The following is a 21503-nucleotide window of genomic DNA, read 5'->3' as shown; positions in this document are numbered from 1 at the left end:
GGCCGAGGAAACAATTACGATCTTTACATCCCTGAATAAATCAATTTACAATCACTTAATCCATGTTTGTTACTCACTAATTTTTTGTATTTTATTTATGGCAGTATAAGTGAAGTTGTAATGCATAGAGTAGTGGATGTGTGTGTGTGTGTGTGTGTGTGTGTGTGTGTGGGGGTGGGGGGGGGGGGGCCTGTGAATCATAGATACACAACAGAATGAGGCAGAGAGAGGCAGGAAGTGCTCATAAGTGCCATTAAATAAATACGACTCATTGCCCCATTTGTGCCATGACGAGCATGTTCTCTGCCAAACATTAGCATGTAGCTCAATCTCATCAGGGGGAGAAACGACACTAAAACTTCAATGAGCGAGTATTGTAAGATTGCAGAGATTTAATTTTATGTGAGTGAAGAATTTATTGCACATTTATCAACGCAAAGATATGACTTTCAGGCCCTTAGTGTGAGGTTAGAGGATGCAGACACAGCGTTTAAGGACTTTTAACCTCAGTGTTATTGCGCCGATAGAACACTTTGTTATGCTCGGCTGGACATTATTAGAGAAAAATACCGAGACGCAAAAACATCACAAATAACCGAGAACACCGGAGGAGCTCGACAATATGCGGGTTAATTATGACAGTTTTATGGAGACTTCATAACAGCAATTTCCAGAGGTCAGAGAAGTCAGATTTATCAGTGGATTACTTTTAACAAACAAATATATCACAAATTCCTGCCCAGACAAAAGAAGACACAAAAACAGACTTGAATCAAAACAATAAAACCATAGAGGCATGACGGTCAGGATGGGGAAAGAAACAGAGGAGTTAATCTGAAGTAATATAGATGTAGGGACATTAAATAGCATTAATGAGTCAGATGTGGGCGGAGGCGGTGTGTGTGTGTGTGTGTGAGTGTGTGTCTGTGTGTGGGGAGGCTAACAAAAAGCAGTCATGATGATGATCATCATCATTACCATCATCATCACAGGCCTGGCATTTCAAGAGCACCATTATCATTATTAGTATAGCTAATATTACTGATGATGAGGCTTTCATGGCCTCTTGTTGGCCCTGACTAGGCTATCGCCATGGAAACAGATGACAGAAAAGCGCATAGCTTTATTGAATTACTCTATAAAGCTATTCTGACCAAATGGGGCTTGAATGTTGCACGGCCTGAGTCGGAGCAGCAGTGTGAAACGTCACGAGGGAGAGACGGATGAGAGTCTGGGGCAGTATAGAGAGAAACCGAGATGGAAATAGAAGCGCAGACGAAGAAACTAAAAGAGGAAAGAAACGGGGGGGGGGGGGAATAAAAAAAGGCCTGCAGTGTTGAGGAGCATGTGATGGTAGAGCGACACAGATCCACTGGTACAGAGCTACGGACAACAGCACAGAGGAATATTGTCTGATGACTGGAAACAATGACACCGATTCACCAGCGGAGACACAATCGTATCAGAGTGAAGCATCAGCGCTGACGTCTCGACATCAACACAGACAGCAGAGTCGGGAACCATTAATTAAATCTTTAATGGGGCTTTTAACAGCTCGCTCAACTCTAAAATAGAAGTGTGAAAAATGAGCCTCATCTATTTTCCACTTCTCTGCTTTTTACTTGATGATCCTCGCACAACCTCAACAAATCCATTTCTTCACTTTGCTTAATACACCCCAAGTGATATTTTGCTACTCAGAAAATGAAAGGACCATTTATTTGATCTGTAGGGAAAAGGTATCTGATTTTTTCTTCTCTTTAACAACACTTAGTGAAGCTGAAAGTTATCAGTCCAGCCCTCACACAATCAAAACACACAAAGATTTATTGATCACACTGAGAATGTTTGTCAAAAGGTTCTCCTGGAAGATCTGATCATGAGAACAATTCAAGTGAAGCAAACCTACTAAAATGAGATATAAATGAAAGTAATTCAATGATTTCATATTTGTGTTGTTGTATACAGATAAATACACATTAAAAATTGTATAAACCACAGTCTGTGACCTACAAAAGCAGAACGAATGAACATTAAATCAAACTTTCAGTGAGGCTTTTAATAAGCCTGAATATATCTTCTTCTCCATCTTGTATGATGATACATCGTGATGATACAACCACAAGATTTGTAAACGAAACATATTCTGCTATTACTTTTTTAAAGAAGCTTACAAATCCATGCATGGATAGAAGTACTGTAAACATCTACGTGTCCAGGAGCAAATCATACTTCTTATCTTAACAGAAGCTGATTAAAGTTTGCAGTCTTGGATAATCCTAAATATCTCCGTGCTGATTGGCTTGGTGAGTCAGCCAGCGTTGATATACTGATTTAATATGCGCTGAAGTAATCGTTACCATTGAAGCATGAAGCATATGAAGCGTTTGGAAAATAATAACAGCCTCTGCGTTCCAAAAGGACGATGTAATCACGACAGGACGACATCGTCAGTAAAGTCCAGGAGATGGTCTGATAACACTTTTAATTCAAAAACTGTTACAATAAACTTGATCTTTTCATTACCTGACAAGCAGACAAACGTGGACAAGGACCAATAAGAAATGACAGCGTTTCCATGACTACGACAGAACACAAAGCACCGACAGAAACGAAACACACATGAAGTTAAGATCAAAACAAACCAGGCGGGCAGAGCCACTTCCTAACAAGGCATTTCTGGTATGAATGTTGGTCAAACTATGGACGGAAGTAACAAAACAACAAAAGTAAAAAATACTTCATTACAGTACTTCGGTGTGTTTTCAGAGAATTTGTACTTTAGTGGAGTATTCATATTAACGACATATTTGAAACATACACTTCTACTCCAAAACTATGATGGAGTATTAGGGCCATTTCCAGAATAAGGTCAGAGAATCTTTGAGGAAAAAAAGTCCAAATGTTGCTACTTTGTTCATCTGTAGATTGTATCACAAAGTATAAATGCCACAGTGAAAAAAAAAATACTTTTGATACTCAAGTCAAACGCAACATCAGCAGCTAGACGACTTTTACTCAAGTGTGTTTCCTATAAGGGCTTCAAACTGGCTGATACTGTATGTCATCTATCTGTCATCTATCTACACATGAGCCGCCTGTCATCCCATAATATCCATGTAGTCACAGTTACTGTCCTCACACCCGAGACAGTTTTCTATCTAGTTTTGCTGTAACAGGTTGAAGACGTCATAGCCATAGTGAATTGATTTGAAAGAGCAGTTTGACCAGAGTAACAATACAACTTGAGCCCCTGTCTGCATAACAAAATCAGTAAACAGATACAATAAATCCAGTTAGAGTCTTTTCAAAGCCTTCTGGGACGCTCAGGTTGTTTACATGCACGTTTAAAAACCTTGAGTATACACCGATTAAGGCAATAAATCCATTTAACACCAAAACACTGCAAGTCAACAGTGGATTGAGGATTAATGTACTGAAACACATCCAAGTTACACCATTGGACATGTTGGGGTTAAATGTTGTTCTCTTGCTCCTCCTTCATAGCAGGAATGGTTTGAGTCCCAACGTCCGACTCTTTCACAACAGTCACCTCGCTTCCTTCTTTTCTGTGGTTTTGGCTCTCCTCCTTTGTCTGAGTCTCATTCCCGCACCCCTCTTCCTGTTTCTCAGCAGTCCTCTCTGCTTGGCAGGGGTTTGGGTCTGAGCAGCCGCAGCGGTCGTCCCCTCTGTCATTTTGGCTCTGGCTGTGGTTGCGGTGGTGTTGATGCTGGTGGTTTTGGCTCTGTCCATGGCCCTGGCTGCGGAAGAAGCTGCGGATGATGTGTTTGGGCAGGCCCAGCTGAGCCGACAGGGTGTGGACCGCCTCCTCGTCCGGGTTGAGACCCACGTCCTGGATGAAGCTCTGCAGGATCCCCAGGGCTTCGTGAGATACTGTTAAACCCTCACCTCCGTCCTCACCCGCACCTCCTGCTTCCTTACCTGCCTCTGCACAAACCCCACCTCCACCTTCCGCCTCATCCTTTATGCTGGGCCACATGGGCAAGGGCTTTTCCTTATCCGGCCCCACTGCCTCGCCTTCCCCAAGGACCTCCTCGATGACATCATCGTCGAAATCTCCATCCCTCACCTGTTCATTGCCTTCCGTGACCTTTTCCCTACCAGTGCAGCCCCAATCCCCTTCATTGCTGCTCCGGCTCTGATGACAAACTCTGAAATGTCCCCAGTTCCCCCCCGCTTCAGACTCAGCCGGGGATGCTGTGCATGGTTGTCGTGGAGACAGGTGAGGTCCCACTTCAGGCTGCAAAGGTTGATGGGCCTGAGGGGTTGGCGGGTGAAGATGGTGTTGCTGCAGGGAGTTGCGTTGGTACTAAAAGAAAGAGCAAGAAAGAGAGAATGAATCAGCGAACAGGTTCTGGTCCTTCACACACACTTTTACCATGAATGCGGCCTCACCAGTGTGTTGTCGTTGCTGAGCAGCGCCAATCTGTCAGAGCAGTGCTGCTGCACCGCGGCACTGCTACTCTCGTCTTCGTAGATGGCGTCTCGTTCGACCTGCGCCAGGCTCAGGAACCTGCGGATCATGCAGAGGTTCTCCCACAGGGTCCTGTTCTCCGGGTTGGGGTCCTCCTTCCAGCGCAGAAGCTCACACAGCCAGCCCTGCAGGGGGAGACAGACATCTAAACACTCATGGAATCCACCGACAAAGACGCTTGAGTGGCCTTCAGTGGCTTCTGCCTGCACACATCCATACTTCTGAGGTGCCCTCGAGCAACACTTGGACCGGCTTTGAGGTCGCAGCAGAACAAACAAAAGCTATAAAAAAAAATTCCCTTTGTTGATCAATAATGTATGTACTAAAAGCACTTGGGCTGCTTAATGTCTCGCCATAATTGTAATATAATAAATATAACCATCAGACATGCTAATTAAATCATTAATTATCCTAGTTATTCCATTAATTAGTATATTTTTACTATTTACGATGCTCATCTTCAGTTAACTCCTAAGCTAAATCATTAAGAGTTTAAAGCAGCGGTTCAGTGTTCCAACAAGAGGACAGAATATTAGAGACACCTTTTTAATATAACAGCAGCAGCGTGGACAACACAGCAACACCTCGCAGACACAATGTCAACAAACACGCAGGATTATCAGCAAAGTCCTGATTTGTAGCGCAGCTGTTATATTGGATTGTTTCAGGTGTGTTTAATAAAAGGAACACTGAGTTTGTGTTCATCCACTGTGGCTGTTAGACGATTAGATGATACAAACAACAACTGCCGTCCAGTTTCTGTGATAAAGGAATTGTTAAAGTCATAAGCGTATAAACCCAGAGTCAACATGGCCTGAAACATTGTCGTTCAGCTTTCAACCTGAATATGAGTGAAACAGATATGACTTCATTCAGTATTCACAAACGATTGGAGAGCTCAAAGATTACAGAGAGTTCATTCAGAATCAGGGCTGAAAACTTGCGAGTGGCAGAAAGAGGAACGTAAAGCAGAGGGAGTTTCAGAATTACGAACTGGAGCGTGATTTTATGCAAAAGCACACACGCAGACACACACACACGCACACATGCACACACAGACACACACCTGGCCGTAGCCCAACATCACAACACAATGCCATCCAGATGCACAGCACAGATATCACAGACAGAGCCAGCATGAGTCTGCCTGCCAAACGCCCAGCTAATAGAGAGAGAGGGAGAGGGGGAGAGAGAGAGGGAGAGAGGGAACGGGAGAGAGAGAGGGAGAGAGAGAGAGAGATGGCTAAAGAGGGAAAAGGAAGAGAACCTCGGGGGTTTTAGACCACCTGTCTGTACTGGCATGACCACTGGATGACCTCTAAAACATCATCAGGAAGTTTACAGGGTAAAGGGGGAAGAAGGAAAGGAGGAGAGAAAGAGAGAAAGAAGGTGAAAATGAGATTTGCAATAGAGGAAGAGAAAATGAGACAGCTGAAATCCCCCAATTCCATGAAAGGAAATTATCCTCTAAACAAAAGGCAATAACAAGCTTATGCGGCCGCTATAAAAACCAGAACAATAAACACTCAAATCGTGTCTGTGTGTATGTGTGTGTGTGTGTGTGTGTGTGTGTGTGTTTGTGCGCACATGCTTGTACAGTACCTCTGCATGTGTGGAAAATAAGTGATGCGTGTGCGCTTGTGTGTGCGCGTGTGTTTTTGTATGACGACTATTAAAGCGATAATTTAGCACACAATAGCAGCCTGATGCACTGATGATAGCCCTCTGCAGAGTACAGCTGCTGCTTGATTATCTGGGCTTTCCTCCACACACACACACACACACACACGCACGTACACACACACACACACATACACACACATGGCTACTTTAACCCACTAGATGGATTTATCAGGAGCACAAATGATGGTGTGTGAAGTGCGTGTGCTTTGTGTGTATTTGTACCTGACTCTTTGATGCGGCCACCTTGGCAAACATGGCCTGCGACACCTTGGCTCTCTTCATCTCGTGCTGGATCTCCTCGTAGATCAAAGAGCTGATGTTGAGAACGCAACTGTCTGCTCTCAGTCCTCTGTCTCCTGTAACCGGGGACAATCTTGCCTAGAGCCAGACAGACAGATGGATAGATGAGGAGACATACATGGGTGGGTGAGATCAGTAGTAGTCATCCTTCCCCCAAGGCGAGGAAACAACAGTAACGCAGACGTCTTGTCTGTCTGCTCTCTGACCTGCGTGGATCTGGGCGGTGTGTTGCTGCTGCTGCTGCACGGTACGACTCCGGTCAGGCTCCGCTCCTTCTCCTCCTGGTAGATCCGCTCCCGCTCGGCCTCGGGCAGCAGCAGGAAGCCGTGCATGGCCCGCAGGTTGACCAGCAGAGACTGAGAGGCGTGTTTGGGGTCCTCCTCCTTTCTAAGGATCTCCGACAGAAGGCCCTGATGCAGACACATAACACAGCGACTCCCGTGAAGTCCTGAGCTCCTCTCATGGTGTCAGTGCTCACAATGTAATCATGATGTCATGGTGGGGCAGATTTGGACATTCATATGCTTTAACGGTGATCCATTCAAAGGCCTACAAACCTGGTAGGTGAACGCCAAATATCTCTAAACACACAAAGAACAATTGTCAGTGATCTCATTTAAATGTATTTCTTAGCTTCCACAGCCTCAGTCACTTTTCAGAGCTCTGCCATTTAATCACACGACCGTCCTGTTGAGATGTAACAACGTTTCGATCCCTCCGTGCAGCAGGAGGCGTTTAATGCCGCACGGAGCGTGTGGCGCTTCCCAGATGACACAATTCAGACTTCACACCAGCATGCAAATGGCGGGAGAGGCTTCATCACATCGTGGATCATTTCTGGATCCACCCGCCGAATACGCTCAGACTTAATGTGCATCACCGACTGACAAATGTGTCTTTCACTTCTAGATGGCATCTTGGCGTCGTGCCCAACTTGTATGGCTGGCACCGGAGCACCTTGGACTTGGCAACGGGGAAACATGGGGGTGGATAATAACTCGCTCTGCTTATTGTGATGAAAATGATAATGACGGTAATAATAATAATAACAATGGGCAGAGCCTGTCCTCTGAGCGCCATTTCTGTGGACCTGCTGCTGAATGTGGGATGATAAACACAGATAACGTAGCGTTTTAGTGTTACGCGCGATGGCAGAGGGAGATTCAGATAGGCAAATGAGGCAGAGCAATGGACACAGAAAGTGAATGATAAAAAAGATGAATTGACAATTAGAGGTAGAGATTAAAAGAATAAAAAAGGGTCTGATAGAGGGACGGGGAGATAGAGGGGAAAGGTAGAGGGGGGGGGGGGGGGGGGGGTATTTCTCTAAGGGGGTGTGATTAGTTGGCCCAGCAGCTGCTTCAATGCTGGCACCGGCTTTGTGCTGCAGAGAGCTGGCACACGCACACACACACACACACACACACACACACACACACACATACACACACGCACGCACAAACATACACACATGAACCGGGGGAGGGGGCACTGCGGCAAAGGCCATGCCAACGTGCCAACCATCAAACACATCTATTCACAGAGCACACTTACACTCACACACACACACACACTGCTGCAACATCAGAAAACGCTTCCAACAGATAATCACCAGCAAACAGTCGCCTCCTCTTACATGTTTAACACCTTTGATCCCGATCACAGACTCCATATGCCACCAATCCATCACACTCTGTCACCCCTCAGCCCCCCCCACCCCTCCATACCTGTGTCCTGTTGAAGGCCACTCGGGCAAATATGGCTTGGGAGATGCCCGCTCTCTTCAACTCCTCCCTCACACACTGGTAGATGTCACCGGGGATGTCGCACGCCCCCACAGATGATGTTTGGTTTTGCTGGCCGGTGGCACAGCCCCCCACTGTGTCGCACTGGGCCTGCTGTGGAGCTTGGGGATCGGGGGCTATGGAGAAGACCTTGGCCGGAGCCCTCCCTACAGGTGGGTGGTTGAGATACTGCTGCGGGGACGGCGAGAGACCCTGGCCGGCCAGCATGCGGCTCACGGCGTATTGCTGATTGAGAAACTGGGCCATCACCAGCTGCTGGTTGACCAGCTGGGAGCTGAGAGGTTGGGTTACCAGGCCGGGAGCGTGGAGGCCAAGAGGGGGGCGGGCGCAAATATTGGCCACTCCCCCGTGAGGGAAGAGGAGGCCCGCGCTCTGCTCCGCCGTGCTACCTGGGATTGGCTGCTGGGTGATGGTGATGTGTGTGGACTGGTCTGAAAAACAGTCGGTGTCTGAATGGAAAGGGAGGTGGAAGAAAAGAGGGTAAGAGTGCAGAATTATTATTACTCATTGCTGTGATTGCTTCCAGCCTTCCCTATGTGTGTGCATTGCGTCCTGTTAGAGTGGAAGCAACTTGAAGCTGATTGGCTAAGAGCCTCGTACTCTAAATGCAGCTGCTGGAAATTCGACTCTTCAACTCTTAATAACTTCCACAGATTTGACACTTTACAAACAATACATACATGGAAACTTCAGAGTGTTTATCATCTTCCAGAATATGGAATTTGTTCTTGTCTCATGTGTAGTTTTTGCTTTTTCTGCCTTTAGACGGGTCCTGAATTTTTTCTCATCAGTTTCATCATTTTCAGCTGAGAAATCTTTTCAAACTCGTCAGTTCTTCGTTATATTCTGGCTTTTTTTGGACCGTAATACATCCCTACGTTCAGGAAGTTCTCCCGGTTCTTACTGTTCAACCTGTTTTCAGATAGCAGTTACTGTTTTTGAGTGAGAGCCAGCTGTTCCACAGTTTTCAGGCAGGTTTTCTGCCTTCAGACTGACTCAGCTCTCTGTCTCTGATTAATTGGCTACACCTGTTGTTCAATTAGCAGCTTCAAAGGATATGAGCTTTAGCTGTCACTCAAACTGCTTGTAACTTAAACCATTCACACATTTTTCAGCACCAGGCTCCATTCTTTCAGGGTTTTTTCATTATATGTTTCAGATGGTGCCAGTTCAAAATGCTTCCTGTTTTAATGGTTTTCAGCCATTCACTTTTGAAATACATTCAGATTTCCATCATGCCCTAAATACTTTCAGGCCCATCAGTCCCTCAGGTCCTTCACACTATCAGGCAACTTGTAACTTGCAATCACAGCACATTTTCTTCAGGAAATGCATTTCTAGATAATATTAACCAGAATCACGACCAGAGCAGATCTAAACCACTTAAACCTGAAGAGAGAAACATGACTTTTATACTCATTCTCCCACCAGTCAGCATCATATATAATACATAATTAGTTTACTTGACCGACAGCATTGTTTACTAGTCTTCCTCTCTTTCCATGTGAAGCTCTTATTTCTGGATGCCGACTTTCATACCTGCGGGGATGAACATCCTCTGGGAAAGGAGAGTAACTTCCCCCTTCCGATCCCTTCCATGTACTACTGCTACTGCACTACAGCGCCAACCAGTGGACAATCAAAGTGATGGTCTGTATGTCAAGGAATCTGGATGTCGACTTCTTTATCAATCTGTTTTTATATGTTTTACTGTTCACGTGGATCGTTTTTGTTATGTGCGCTTTATAATCCGCCCCGGTTTAAGTGGTTGAGACGTATCTGGCTTGGCACGTGATTGAAATCCCTCACCCTGGAAGCACTTGGTCTTCCTGAAGTGCTTGTACCATCGACCAAACTCGTGACACTTGGCAGCGGAGACATTTGCATAGTAAGTGCTGTTTACAATCGACGATATCATACTCTGAAACAGAGGAGAGAAACAATAGAAATTCATTACATTTTCCCAGCGCCTGCTATGGGCTGCCTGGGTGTCTCAGCTGTTCACACATCTGATATTAATGAACTCAGATCTGTGTTATTAAAAAGACCCCCAGGTAAATAGGATAATAAAGACAGATGAGTGTGTCAGTGTGTGAGTGGTGCGTGTGCGTGTGCGTGCGTGCGTGTGTGTCTATGTGGGTGCATCGTGTGTGTATGTGTAATCAAACAAAATACTATAGGTCATCAGAGACTATCTCTCACTCGCTCTGACACACACTTACGCACTCTCTCACACACACACGCGCGCACGCCACACTTTTCCCCCAAAGACCATCCTGTGCAATCTTTACATCTGATTACACCTTTCATCTTCTCATATTTATTTTAATCTGCCTCTCGCAAACATGAGGGGGTAAAGAGTGCGATAGGAGAGAGAGAGAGAGAGAGAGAGAGAGAGAGAGAGAGAGAGAGAGAGAGAGAGAGAGAGAGAGAGAGAGAGAGAGAGAGAGAGAGAGAGAGAGAGAGAGAGAGAGAGAGAGAGAGAGAGAGAGAGAGAGAGAGAGAGAGAGAGAGAGAGAGCCACAGGGGAGGGAGCGATGGGTTAATATCAGCAGAGGGGGGAGTAATCTGGGTTTCTTTTTATCAGTTGGTGTTGTATGAATCCCCAGGCAAACTAACAGATAGACTAAGTCGATCATTATAAATATTTACACACAGGCCATCCCCCACATACTGCACGATTAATAACAAATTATTTCGGGGTGGTGTGTGTGTGTGTGTTTATGTGTGTGTGTGTGGTTGTAAACATGATATTCCTGCTGAGTGTTTTTGCCTTCGTAAAAAATATACAGGAATATTTTTAAATGAAAACAAGATGCGGATGTGATTAACTGCTGAATGAGATCGAAAATGTTTGGACGCTGTGGTACAGAGGAGCGAGCAAGACTGCTGCTTAGACAGACAGACAGACAGACAGGTGGGGAACAGTTAGGCAGACAGGCTGGCATCAGAGAGAATCAAGATAGGCAACAGCCCAGGCGGGAGGGCTCTTTAAGAGATAAAGATCTCTCTTTATCTCTTTCTCCCTCGCTCTCTGCCCCTGCTCCTTATCTACTGCTGCATCTGGACTTCCTGTCTACCTATTGGACCACACGCTCACTCTCTCTCTCACACACACGTCAAGGTAAGCACTCAAACGCACACACACACACACGCGCACACGCACACGCACACCCACACGCACACGCACACATAGAAGGTCAAACATTATGTACAGACTTTGAACTTCACATCCGTTGCTCTGCCTGGCTTAAAGGCATCGTATTACATTAAACCGTTCCTTCCTCGCCCTCCTGCTCGTAAGTCGCTCATCCTCGACTGTCACAACCCGGAAAATGCTAAATGATAAAACCTTCCGGCTCCTGCAGGACGCTCGGATTTGTGAAAATGTCGGCACCAACAGAACAGTTTCAGATTGGAGTGAAATATTGCATCATGATTCTGTCATGTTTTGTCCAAGCAGTCATTAAATAACAAGCCTGCAACTGTTTATGTTTTTGAAAACCAGCAACGAGGAAACACGTTCCACTTAGGCCTCCCATGGGTGCTTGGACACCACATTACTCGAGATGGTAATTTTCAGATGGTCCCTTGTGGACGGTGTCAATTTAAAGAACCAATCAAAGCCATGGCTCATTTGCATACTGCCAACACCCACACAGAACAGCTTGCTTCAGAAATTGACAGGCTGGAGATGCCACACAAGCTGGGCTGGTGTGGAATGTTTTGTCAACAAACTTCATACATTCTATTTAGAGACCCAACAAACTATACTAGCTTCCTAACTAGAGCAAAATATGGGTCATTTAATGCTATTTTTCTCTCTCCCTCTCTCCCTCTCTCACTCTCTCTGTGTGTGTGTGTGTTGTACCTGGGACAGAGGACACTCCTTGGCCAGGGAGCTCTGGTTCATCTCCTTCAGAAGCTCCTTCAGTGCGTTTCGTACTGTGGAGTGACTCCACTGCTCGGCTGGTAGGTCCTCCAGCTTGGGACAGCTTTGACAAAGAGACGGGTCACATGTTGGTTTGCTTCAATATCGAGACGTCGACTTAAGTTAGCGTTAAGTTACAAAGTGCACTCAGGTAGAAGTAGGCATCTAAACCAGGCCGTTCTTTGCCCTGAAGGAATCACCATAAGCAGGTCAACACCTGGGTAGAACACAAACAATCACACCTACAAATAGACAATAGACATTATGAAGCGCTCCCAACCTGTGCAACTGTATTTTAAGCGTGGTGACATGGTGAACGTCCTGCAGCATGTCGGCCACTGTGGCATCCGGAGCGTCTGTGACACAGGACAGAGGCACGGGGTTCCACCTGCCCACCTGGATTAGACCTGAGCACACACACACACACAGACACGACAGGGAGTAACAGGTCAGAAATCTTCAGGATGGAGTCTTTGTGTGTGTGTGTGTGTGTGTGTGTGTGTGTGTGTGTGTGTGTGTGTGTGAGAGCGCCGTGTGTGTACCTTTGGCCTGTGCCGCTGAGCTGTGTGAGTAGCCCAGTGTCAGCAGGGCCATCTCTATCAGCTGATTGAACAGGAGGTCCCTCTTCACCAGGACGAACTCGGCGTGCTCCTCCCTCTTCTCCACCTCCACAGGGTTTTCTCGATGCTCCACCACGCAGAACACCGGCAGCAGGCTCCCTGAAGCGACGGACGCAAGCCTCAAACGCTCAGACTTGTTAACTCCCTGCCTGATTTTTATTTTAGAAACAACAACCTTCCCTCTGAGCAGCTTTCCCCCCGACCCCCGCCTCCTTACCCTTGGTGTGCCAGCTCTTGCCCTGTGACCTCAGCGCGGCTGGTTTGTGGACCAGCCCAGGGGTTTTGGCACCCGGACTCCCCTGTCTGCTCCTGTCCTGGCCCGAGGGTCCCGGTCCATTTTGTTCCAGACGAGCCAGCTTGGCAGGAGGGGACCGGGGGTCTGCCATGGGATCACTGCCCTCCGCTGGCACGGCTCCATTACACAAGGGGTCCATCTGGGGTCTCGCACTCTACGACTCAGCCTATAGGTCAGGACACACACATACACACACAAGCAATGCTTTGAAATTGAATGATCCTATTTGTGACAGTGTTTCTGTGTTGGTTTGCAGTTAGAGTCCATTATTAACATACATATTTGTATTTTTTGTTTTTGCATGTTTAGTTTTTGCGTGTTGTCATTCTATCTTTTGACGCCATCGCAATTTGCTGACCGCGGTTAAGTCGCAGCAACTGGAAGTCTCAGACACCTGCTGAGTGTTGAGAGAAAGTGCCAGACACGTTCCCGTCGGTTCCGGGTTTGGACTGAAGAGATACTCACACTCACGCAGAGTCCGGGTGTGAACGATGTCTGGGTCAGGATTAAAGGAGGTGACCTTCACAGAGATGCCGCGATCGGAAGACTATCACTCTACGGGGAAGACTCCAGCCAATCCCCCATCACAAACACCGCCCGTCGCTCGGTGTCGCGCCGCTTTGCGTGGCAGCGATTCCAGTCGGTCAGCGCCGCAAATGCGCGCTAATCGTCCCGCGTCCGTTTTGTGCAGAAGTTTGATCGAGGCGAATCCAACCTGTTCCGTCCGCGCTGCCATCACGCATCAACGCCCCGCCGGATGTATCCATGTTGCGAGGTCGCTGCTCGAGCACCCATTGATCTCCGCGTCTCCTGCTGTCGCGACGTGTCCAGCTGTGAGCTCCGCCGCCTTGCTCTTCCTCCTCAACAACAGAGGAGTCTTCCCTGTCCGTGATCGCGGTCGAATTAGTTTCTCCTCCGTCTTTTCTCTTTTCTCCGTCGTATGGATAAAAATTGTTGGCTTCAGCTCAAGTTGAGACTCAGAGCGCCCAGAGCTCCGGGACCTCCTGCTCTGTTGTGGATCGGGATCGGAGGAGAGAACAATACGCGGCTCGGGTCTCCAATGGAACACTCTGCCTCCCTCACCACACTGGAGGCTTCATCACTGACTCCGGGACAGCAGTTGTTGGTTTCACTTCAAAGCCCTTTGCGCACACGCGAAAGAGAGAGAGAGAGAGAGAGCGGGAGAGGGAGGGAGGGGGGAGTGTGTGTGTGTGTGTGCGAGAGAGACAGAGAGAGAAGGATGGAGAGAAAGAGAGAGAGGGAGGGAGAGAGAGAGAGACTCATAAATACGCGGACCCAGCTGCATTAGCATATGGTGTAATAATGAATTCACTAGCGCGCTCCGTAAATGTATTAAATGTGACAATTGCGCATAAATCTATTTATTATTTTCTGCCGCATGCTGTGCACGCACGCATTATTGTCTTTAGGGTATTGGAGCTCTCCATGGTAACAAAGTGGAGCAGGACTGAGGGCTGATTAACTTTTAAACACCAATGTCACAAGATTATACCTGGCTCATGTTTAATAACTTTACCATCATCACAGTTCTTCACCTGATTGAGTCTCAAATGTAATTCCACGTAAGTATAGTGTGTAGTATAGTATAGTATCTACAACTGTGGTTACATCAAGTATACTATACTGATGTTTATTTGAAAAGTATAAAGTATGTAGTGTTTTGAAGTATACCTGATAATGTAGTAAAGTGTAAAATAGTGCAATATGTTACTTTAATATACAATACATATCATAGCATAGAATACAGATTCATATAGTATAGTATAAATTAGGAAAAAGTATCATGTATTGTAGGTAAATGATACTGTATATAGTATACTTTATAATATAGTGTTATGAAGTATACAAGGACAGAATACCAATATAACAGAGCATATATGATATAGTATAGTGTAGTGTAGTGTAATGTAGTTTAGTATAGTACAAAATAGTGCAATACATTAGAGTATTATAGTACAAAGTACATGATATACTGTAAAATATATATGGTGTATTGAATTATAGAATAGTAGTGTAGAGTGAGAGTGAGAGTATAAACAAAGATACTCTACCTGTTGGAATGAGTTCAGCTGCGTCCTCATCACTGGAGCACAAACTCCTCAAGGAAACCTCAAATCTCTGTGAAGGTATCTCAAAGTGAGGGGAGGTGTGTGTGTGGATGGATGGGGGAGAGAGAGAGAGGGGTGGAAGAGGGGGAGAGAAAGGGGAGAGGGAGGGGGAGAGAGTTCAAACGAACCTGATTTGCCCCGTGAAATGTTCATGGTTACAGATCGTTCAGAGAGAAGGAATGTGTGGAAGTGTGGATGATGTGCAGCAGGAGTGTGTGTGTGTGCCTGTGTGTGTGTGTGTGTGTTTGGGGCTGTGGAACACGCGCCACTACTTTTGGGTAATTAAACAAAGTGAATTAGCTCTCTCCCCAGCCAGAACGAGTCACGGCTGGTTACACGTCATTCATCGTGACTAATGCGTAGAGAGAGAGATGTCACTCAGCTCGTACAAACCTGTGTGTGCGCCTGACTCCATGTGCGTCTCTTTGTGTCCGTGGCCCTGTGCGCCTGTGCGTGTGCCTTTAAATGTTTGCATCCACCCCCTTCTCCCCCTTCTTCTGCCCCCTCTCCTCTGCTATTTTATCACTGGCTTGATACCTCGTCAATGAGGCTGGCGCGCTAAATGATCATTAAGACCATTACACGCTCACGGAGCATGCTACCAGAGCGCCACACGGCTCCCTCAATCCCCCGCCTCGTCCCCGGGGACTCCCCGGCACTCACACACAGCCGTGTATCTCTCCAAATTAGGTTAGATTTTCATTCCACCTCATTCGCCGTGGATGTGATGTGGTTATTATAAACTCATGATATGGTTAGTGAACTTGCTGTCCTTAGATGGGGCCGGGCATCGTTCTGACGCCTAAAAAGGGGAGAATTGATCGCTAGCACTCTTGCGTTTCCTGTCTCTGCTTCTCTCTCGCTCATGCACACTCACAAACGCTCCTCACCACCTTTCCGGAAAGCGTCTCCACACCTCAGAATATACACACTACCTCCACCTCCTCGTCATTGAAGCATCCCAACCCAGAAACCTCAGACAGATTACGTATATCTATACAATAAGCTTATCTCCGACATTGTGCCAAAGCCAGGGCTGAAGGCGGCTCTCTCTCCTCAGGTTTCTCCAGATCTGGGTGTATCCAGGATCCTTGGCCTGTTTCTCTTTTAGACCAGAACAGGTGTCAGGTATTGGGTGGGAAAACTATACCTCTGGGTGAAGGCGGATTATCCATTGAGCTCTGGAATACATTTGTTTCGAGTCCGTCAAGTATATAAGTTTGAATGTCTTTGACAAAGGAGGTTGAGGTTCGAATTCGAAGGAACCGCAGATTTTGGACGAGATTGTGAGCTTAGGATCGTATGTGAGAATCTACGGACAGGCCGTCCTCACAACCCACCAGCACGGAAAAGCGATGGGCTTGGGTTTGTGAGGAGAATGAAAATAATTGTTCTGAGATTTGTTGTAGATAAGGACGACAACTGAGAGGGGAGAACAATAGGATAGTAGACAGTATAGACTCATATAGGGTGTGTATATGTGGGTGTGTGCATATTATTGCCCATATGGGTAATGCCATTCTTATTGGCTTGCTCAAAGTATGTGGGTAAATTGAACTTATATTTGTATCACTGGAGAGCCATGCAGACTTTCTGCACAGCACCCAAAGGCATCGTAAAAACCATTCGGTTAAAATGCCGGCGCAGTGTTGCATTTCCAAAGCGGCGAGGGAGTCTTAAAGTATAAATGCACGACTCTGTGCTAAATAGGCAAGAAGCTGGATCAGACGAGAATTCAACCTAGACTGTGTAATGAAACCAGAGAAGAGCGAGACAGAGGATTCACATTACATCAGTCAAAACACAGTCCATATACACAAGTCCTGATATTAACAATACTTAAATAATAGATTTAGCTGAAGCATTTGAACATGAATAGAGGGTGCAATGGCAGAGGCTTTCATATAGAATTTGTTGATATTTCTTTGTTTTGAATGTTTGAATATCATCCATTCCAGATAAATATGTTGGATTATGACCTTTTGTTAGTCGGAGCCAATAATGTAGAGTTGTACAAACAAGTTTTTTTTAACCTCAGCCAAGTATGGTTTGTTTTTGCCTTGTGTTTGTGTGTGTGTGTGTGTGTGTGTGTGTGTATGTGTGTGTGTGTGTGTGTGGTTGTGTGTGTTTTAACAAGATGTTTTCATGAAGGTGGGTCATAGGTTAAGGACTATTGTAGCACATTTTGAGGCTGAGGCTGAACCTTAATAGAGTTAAGTTTTAAATATAGTTTTTACACCATAGACAACCATTCAGACTGCTTGTCCCACTTTAACACCAGGTCCTGACAGAATATCTTCAATAGGTTAATCCATTACTGAACTCTCCTCAAATACCACAGATAGAGGTATAATTCAAGTTACAATGGGGAGGATTTGAAGGTCAAGGGGTCAAATGTACACAGAAATGGGTGGATGCTGAGGCAAAATGTTCAAAACTGCAGCAGCAAAGCTTTTGGTGAGGTAACACCGCTTCACTGTGAGTCACTTTGACTCAATTGTTGTTTCACCGCTTCACTTTGCCGGCACAGCTAAACAGGCACACAGCCACGCACAGGTACACACACACACACACACATAAGCTTTACGTTTGGAGCGTTCAGGCTTAAATGATGCGTGAAGTGCTTAGTTACTCAGGTGAAGCATCACCGTGCGTTGGCTGTCTATTTTAATTTCATTAGCTGACATGTTATACTTAACTACTTCACAGTGACTCACTTCCAGGGGATGACTCACATTATCTGCCTCTGTGTGTGTTTGTGTGTGTGTGTGTGTACTTTCTGTGTATGTGAGTACATGCGTGCACATAGCTGGATGATTTGTAGTGGTCCACCATAGAGCACCTGATGATTTCATTTTGTCTGACATAACAGCTGTTAACGGCAGCTTCAGTTGTGTGGATGGTCTGTGTGGGAGGCAAAGAGCTTCTCTCTCGGTGCAGTGGTGTGATTGGCCCAGATATGAGTTTGCTTCCATCTGTGACTCTGTTTTCCCCCAGTCTTTGTGCGTGTGAACCTGATCCAAGTTGGCTGTTGCTTGCCAGGGAACTGAAGGTGAAGAGATGATTGAACTGCGACACAAGTCTGGATGTGCACTTAAGTGTAACTCCAGGATGTACAGAAATGGAATTTATTCTTGTTAATTCATCTTGTAACCTCTTGTGACGAGTGCATAAACACAGTCTCGGCCTTTATTTAGGCAAAGCATGAGACTGTCTCGGTCCTCTTACTGTCTTTGGTCACCTCATCTGGTCACTTTACAGTTTACTACTCATCATCCTCACATTCTAGACCAGGACATCATCTATAGCAAGCTCCTCTCCTCAGTAGACCCTCAACTGTGATTTGAAGGATTTCTCCCTTCTTTTCTAACATTTGAGGTATTTCCTTGACTTCTCTAGAGAGCTTTGGTCTGGTTTGTGCCTGTAAAGCCCTTTGAGACACTCAAGTGATTCTGGGCTATACATAATTATTCATTATTAATATTAATACAATTAATCTATACATTATTAATGTTAATACGATCTATAAACTATTGATATCAATTCATTATTAATTGATATACATTTTTAAAAAGCTACCCTGTATGTATTTAAGCAATCCAGACTTAAAACAACATTTGAGTGGCTGTCATCAATGCAAGGCCTCAGAGTGAGGTTTGACTCAGTATTGGCTCAGTTTAAGTAATTTGCTATTTGATCATAAGAAAATAGATTAAAAAAAATTAAATAAGTGAATGTGACGTGTGTTTTATACAAACTGTTGAACCTTGAGTGAAAACGCGAGTCACAACTCCAGTTATATTACTTACTGTCCACACGAGGGCGCTGTTATGCAATTAATAGGCCTGCTGAACATTTGCGCTGTGCCTGTTGTGTTTTGACGCCGTGTTGGAGTGCAGAGTCCTCTCCACCTTTACCAGCAGGTGGCGCTAATAACTCACGGATCTTTGCTCATACCTTGCCGTGCCACCGAGGGACGCGCTTGGACAGAAGAACAGAGGAACAGAGGACAGGATGACAGATTTCTAGGACGGCAAACAGAATTGTAATAAGCGATAAATCTCTCCGCGAAACGAATTAGCGTGCGAGTATTCAATTAGTGTGACTTCTGTTTGAAATTTTTGCCCCTTAAGATCTGCGTAATTGTGTTAGTGAGTTTAATCCGGGGGAGCAATTCTGTCTCTGTCTCCTCCTTTCTGTCTTGGATGTCTGGATAGTTTTATAAAAACTCTTGGTCCCTGAACGCCGCTTCTTTGTTATGTCAAATGTTTAATTAATTTCGTATAGTTTTACTTGCTGGTGTTCTGCACTAGATATCCTGAAAAGTATAATGAGGAAAGTGAAGTCAAGTTTATTTATAAGGCCCAATTAACACATAAAAGGTCCCTAAGGGCTTCACACAACAATCAGATCCCAATTAAGGGGGAAACGTTGTGAGAGGCAAATCAGTGAGAGATTCCCTCTCCACCAGCGGCCTGTTGTGCAACATGGAGCAGCGTGGGTGGGGAAAGAAAGGATGAGTGAATGAGGGACGAGTCGTGATCCAGTAAGAGGGTCTCTGAAGTTCACACAGACGTGGACAAAATGAAACATAAAGGTAGAGTCTGTGTGTGTGTGTGTGTGAGAGAGAGAGGCAGAGCGAGAGAGAGGAGGGAGGGAGGGAGAATCCAATGCAGCTTTTACCGTGAGTCCCACTGAATAAACGAGCATTATTTGTTGTGTAATTGCGCCTCACATCAACATGAATTGACGACCATAAAACAAACAGTCCACGGCTCAGTGGGAACAACCGAATAACATTAAACACAATAGAAGAAGATAGGGAGAAAACGATAAGCAATACATTGTAAAAAAGTTGTGTTTGCGCTTTGATCGCGGTTGTTGAGGGTGATTGATGTCTCGCAGCATTGCGCGCTGTGGAGAGACGATCATTGAATCCAACTGCACAATAATGGCGCCGCTGACAGGCAGCCTCACCCTCTCACGGCGGGGCCCGGCTATTACCTGAGCTGCACCTGCGGGCATCAGCTTCCCTTGTCATTTCCACACGCGACGGAGGCTTCAGACAAGCGGGAGCGCGCCTCACGTGCACGCCCACCACCACCACACATACAGAGAGAGAGAGAGAGCGAGAGCGAGAGAGAGGGGGGGGGGAGAGAGAGGGGTCGGATTTGTGCTGAGTTTACTGGAGAGCTCCACGGCTCCGCGGGCTTAAATGGGAGCAGCGCACACGTCAGGCCGACTCGCTCCTCTGCTCAGTAACTTTGATGGGGACTTCGACACCAAGCAGGGAAAATGCCTGTGATGAAAGGATTATTAGCGCCGCAGAACACGTTTCTGGACACCATAGCCACACGGTTCGATGGCACTCGTAAGTTTTCCTTTTATTTAATTGAAACCTCAACTCTGTTTCAGGGCTCCAGGCGCTTTGAGTTTCGATTTTGTGCTTATTTGATCATTTGGAAGTTTCATGAACAACAATCTCTGGTGATATTTCGGGTTTCTTATAAAGCAGGTGACGCCTAAGCTTCGAACCCATGACGAATGACCTTTGAATCGTGCGTGTTTGTGCGGGTGGACGGTTGAACTTTACGGGTAGACCGAGTTTGTCATCGTTTTAGGGCAATTAGGCTGCGAACGGTTTCAGCACCGCGGAGAGCGCAACGCACGAAGGCTTCCTTTCAGCACCACGGAGGCGTCCAGACAAACTTGAGACATAAGTTCCAGTCTGATAACAGCCTGATAACAGCCTTTACACACACACACACACACACACACACACACACACACACACACACACACACACACACACACACACACACACACGGAGAACCAGCGAGCGCGTTTGTGCTTCTCACACCTGAAGATCGGATGCAGGTGTTGAGGGCGACTCTCCCCCAAAACGGCTCCGTGTGCGGATCCCGCGCCTTTATTCTCTGCGCTCGAGTCCAGCAGGGAGCCTCGATGTTCCCTCCGCCGCTCTCAGACCAGCAGTCGCATTTATCAAAATTAATTGGTCTTTCCCCGGGCTCAGGCACACACACACACACACACACACACACACACACACACACACACGCACACACACACACACACACGCACATGCACACGCACAGGCAGGCAGGCGTTTCTAAACGACTTTGGTCTGAACTCTCGCCTCTGTCTTGAGCAGCTCCATTTCTACATAATGAGCATCTTCGGTTTTAGAGCTCTGTCCTGTTGTTACGGATGACTTTTGACTCTAT

At 46.1% G+C, this 21503-nt stretch overlaps 2 protein-coding genes across 2 annotated transcripts in view; one reads left to right on the top strand and one right to left on the bottom strand.

Moving 5' to 3' along the window:
* Positions 1-2502: 2502 nt before the first annotated feature.
* On the bottom strand, positions 2503-13678 carry satb1a (SATB homeobox 1a). Its single transcript, XM_076149939.1, has 11 exons — positions 13595-13678; positions 13052-13295; positions 12757-12933; positions 12495-12621; positions 12155-12278; positions 10093-10204; positions 8206-8732; positions 6685-6888; positions 6401-6556; positions 4417-4620; positions 2503-4330 (listed from the first exon to the last, which is right to left on the bottom strand). The coding sequence occupies exons 2-11, from the start codon at positions 13266-13268 to the stop codon at positions 3476-3478; spliced, it is 2703 nt and encodes a 900-aa protein (XP_076006054.1). The 5' UTR covers positions 13269-13295; positions 13595-13678; the 3' UTR covers positions 2503-3475.
* A 6875-nt stretch (positions 13679-20553) lies between these two features.
* Positions 20554-21503, top strand: part of kcnh8 (potassium voltage-gated channel, subfamily H (eag-related), member 8) — a 41755-nt gene continuing 40805 nt past the window's right edge. The window contains exon 1 of the mRNA XM_076149937.1: positions 20554-20629. Coding sequence (XP_076006052.1) covers positions 20554-20629 — 76 coding nt within the window. The remainder of the gene's footprint in view (positions 20630-21503) is intronic.

Source organism: Genypterus blacodes, unplaced genomic scaffold (assembly GCF_046128005.1).
Source record: "Genypterus blacodes isolate CSIRO-AG114 ecotype Tasmania unplaced genomic scaffold, CSIRO-AGI_Gbla_v1 ptg000048l_1, whole genome shotgun sequence".
NCBI lineage: Eukaryota > Metazoa > Chordata > Actinopteri > Ophidiiformes > Ophidiidae > Genypterus > Genypterus blacodes.
The sequence above is the reverse complement of the archived record's forward strand: the minus strand, read 5'-3'. Positions and strand labels throughout refer to the sequence as shown.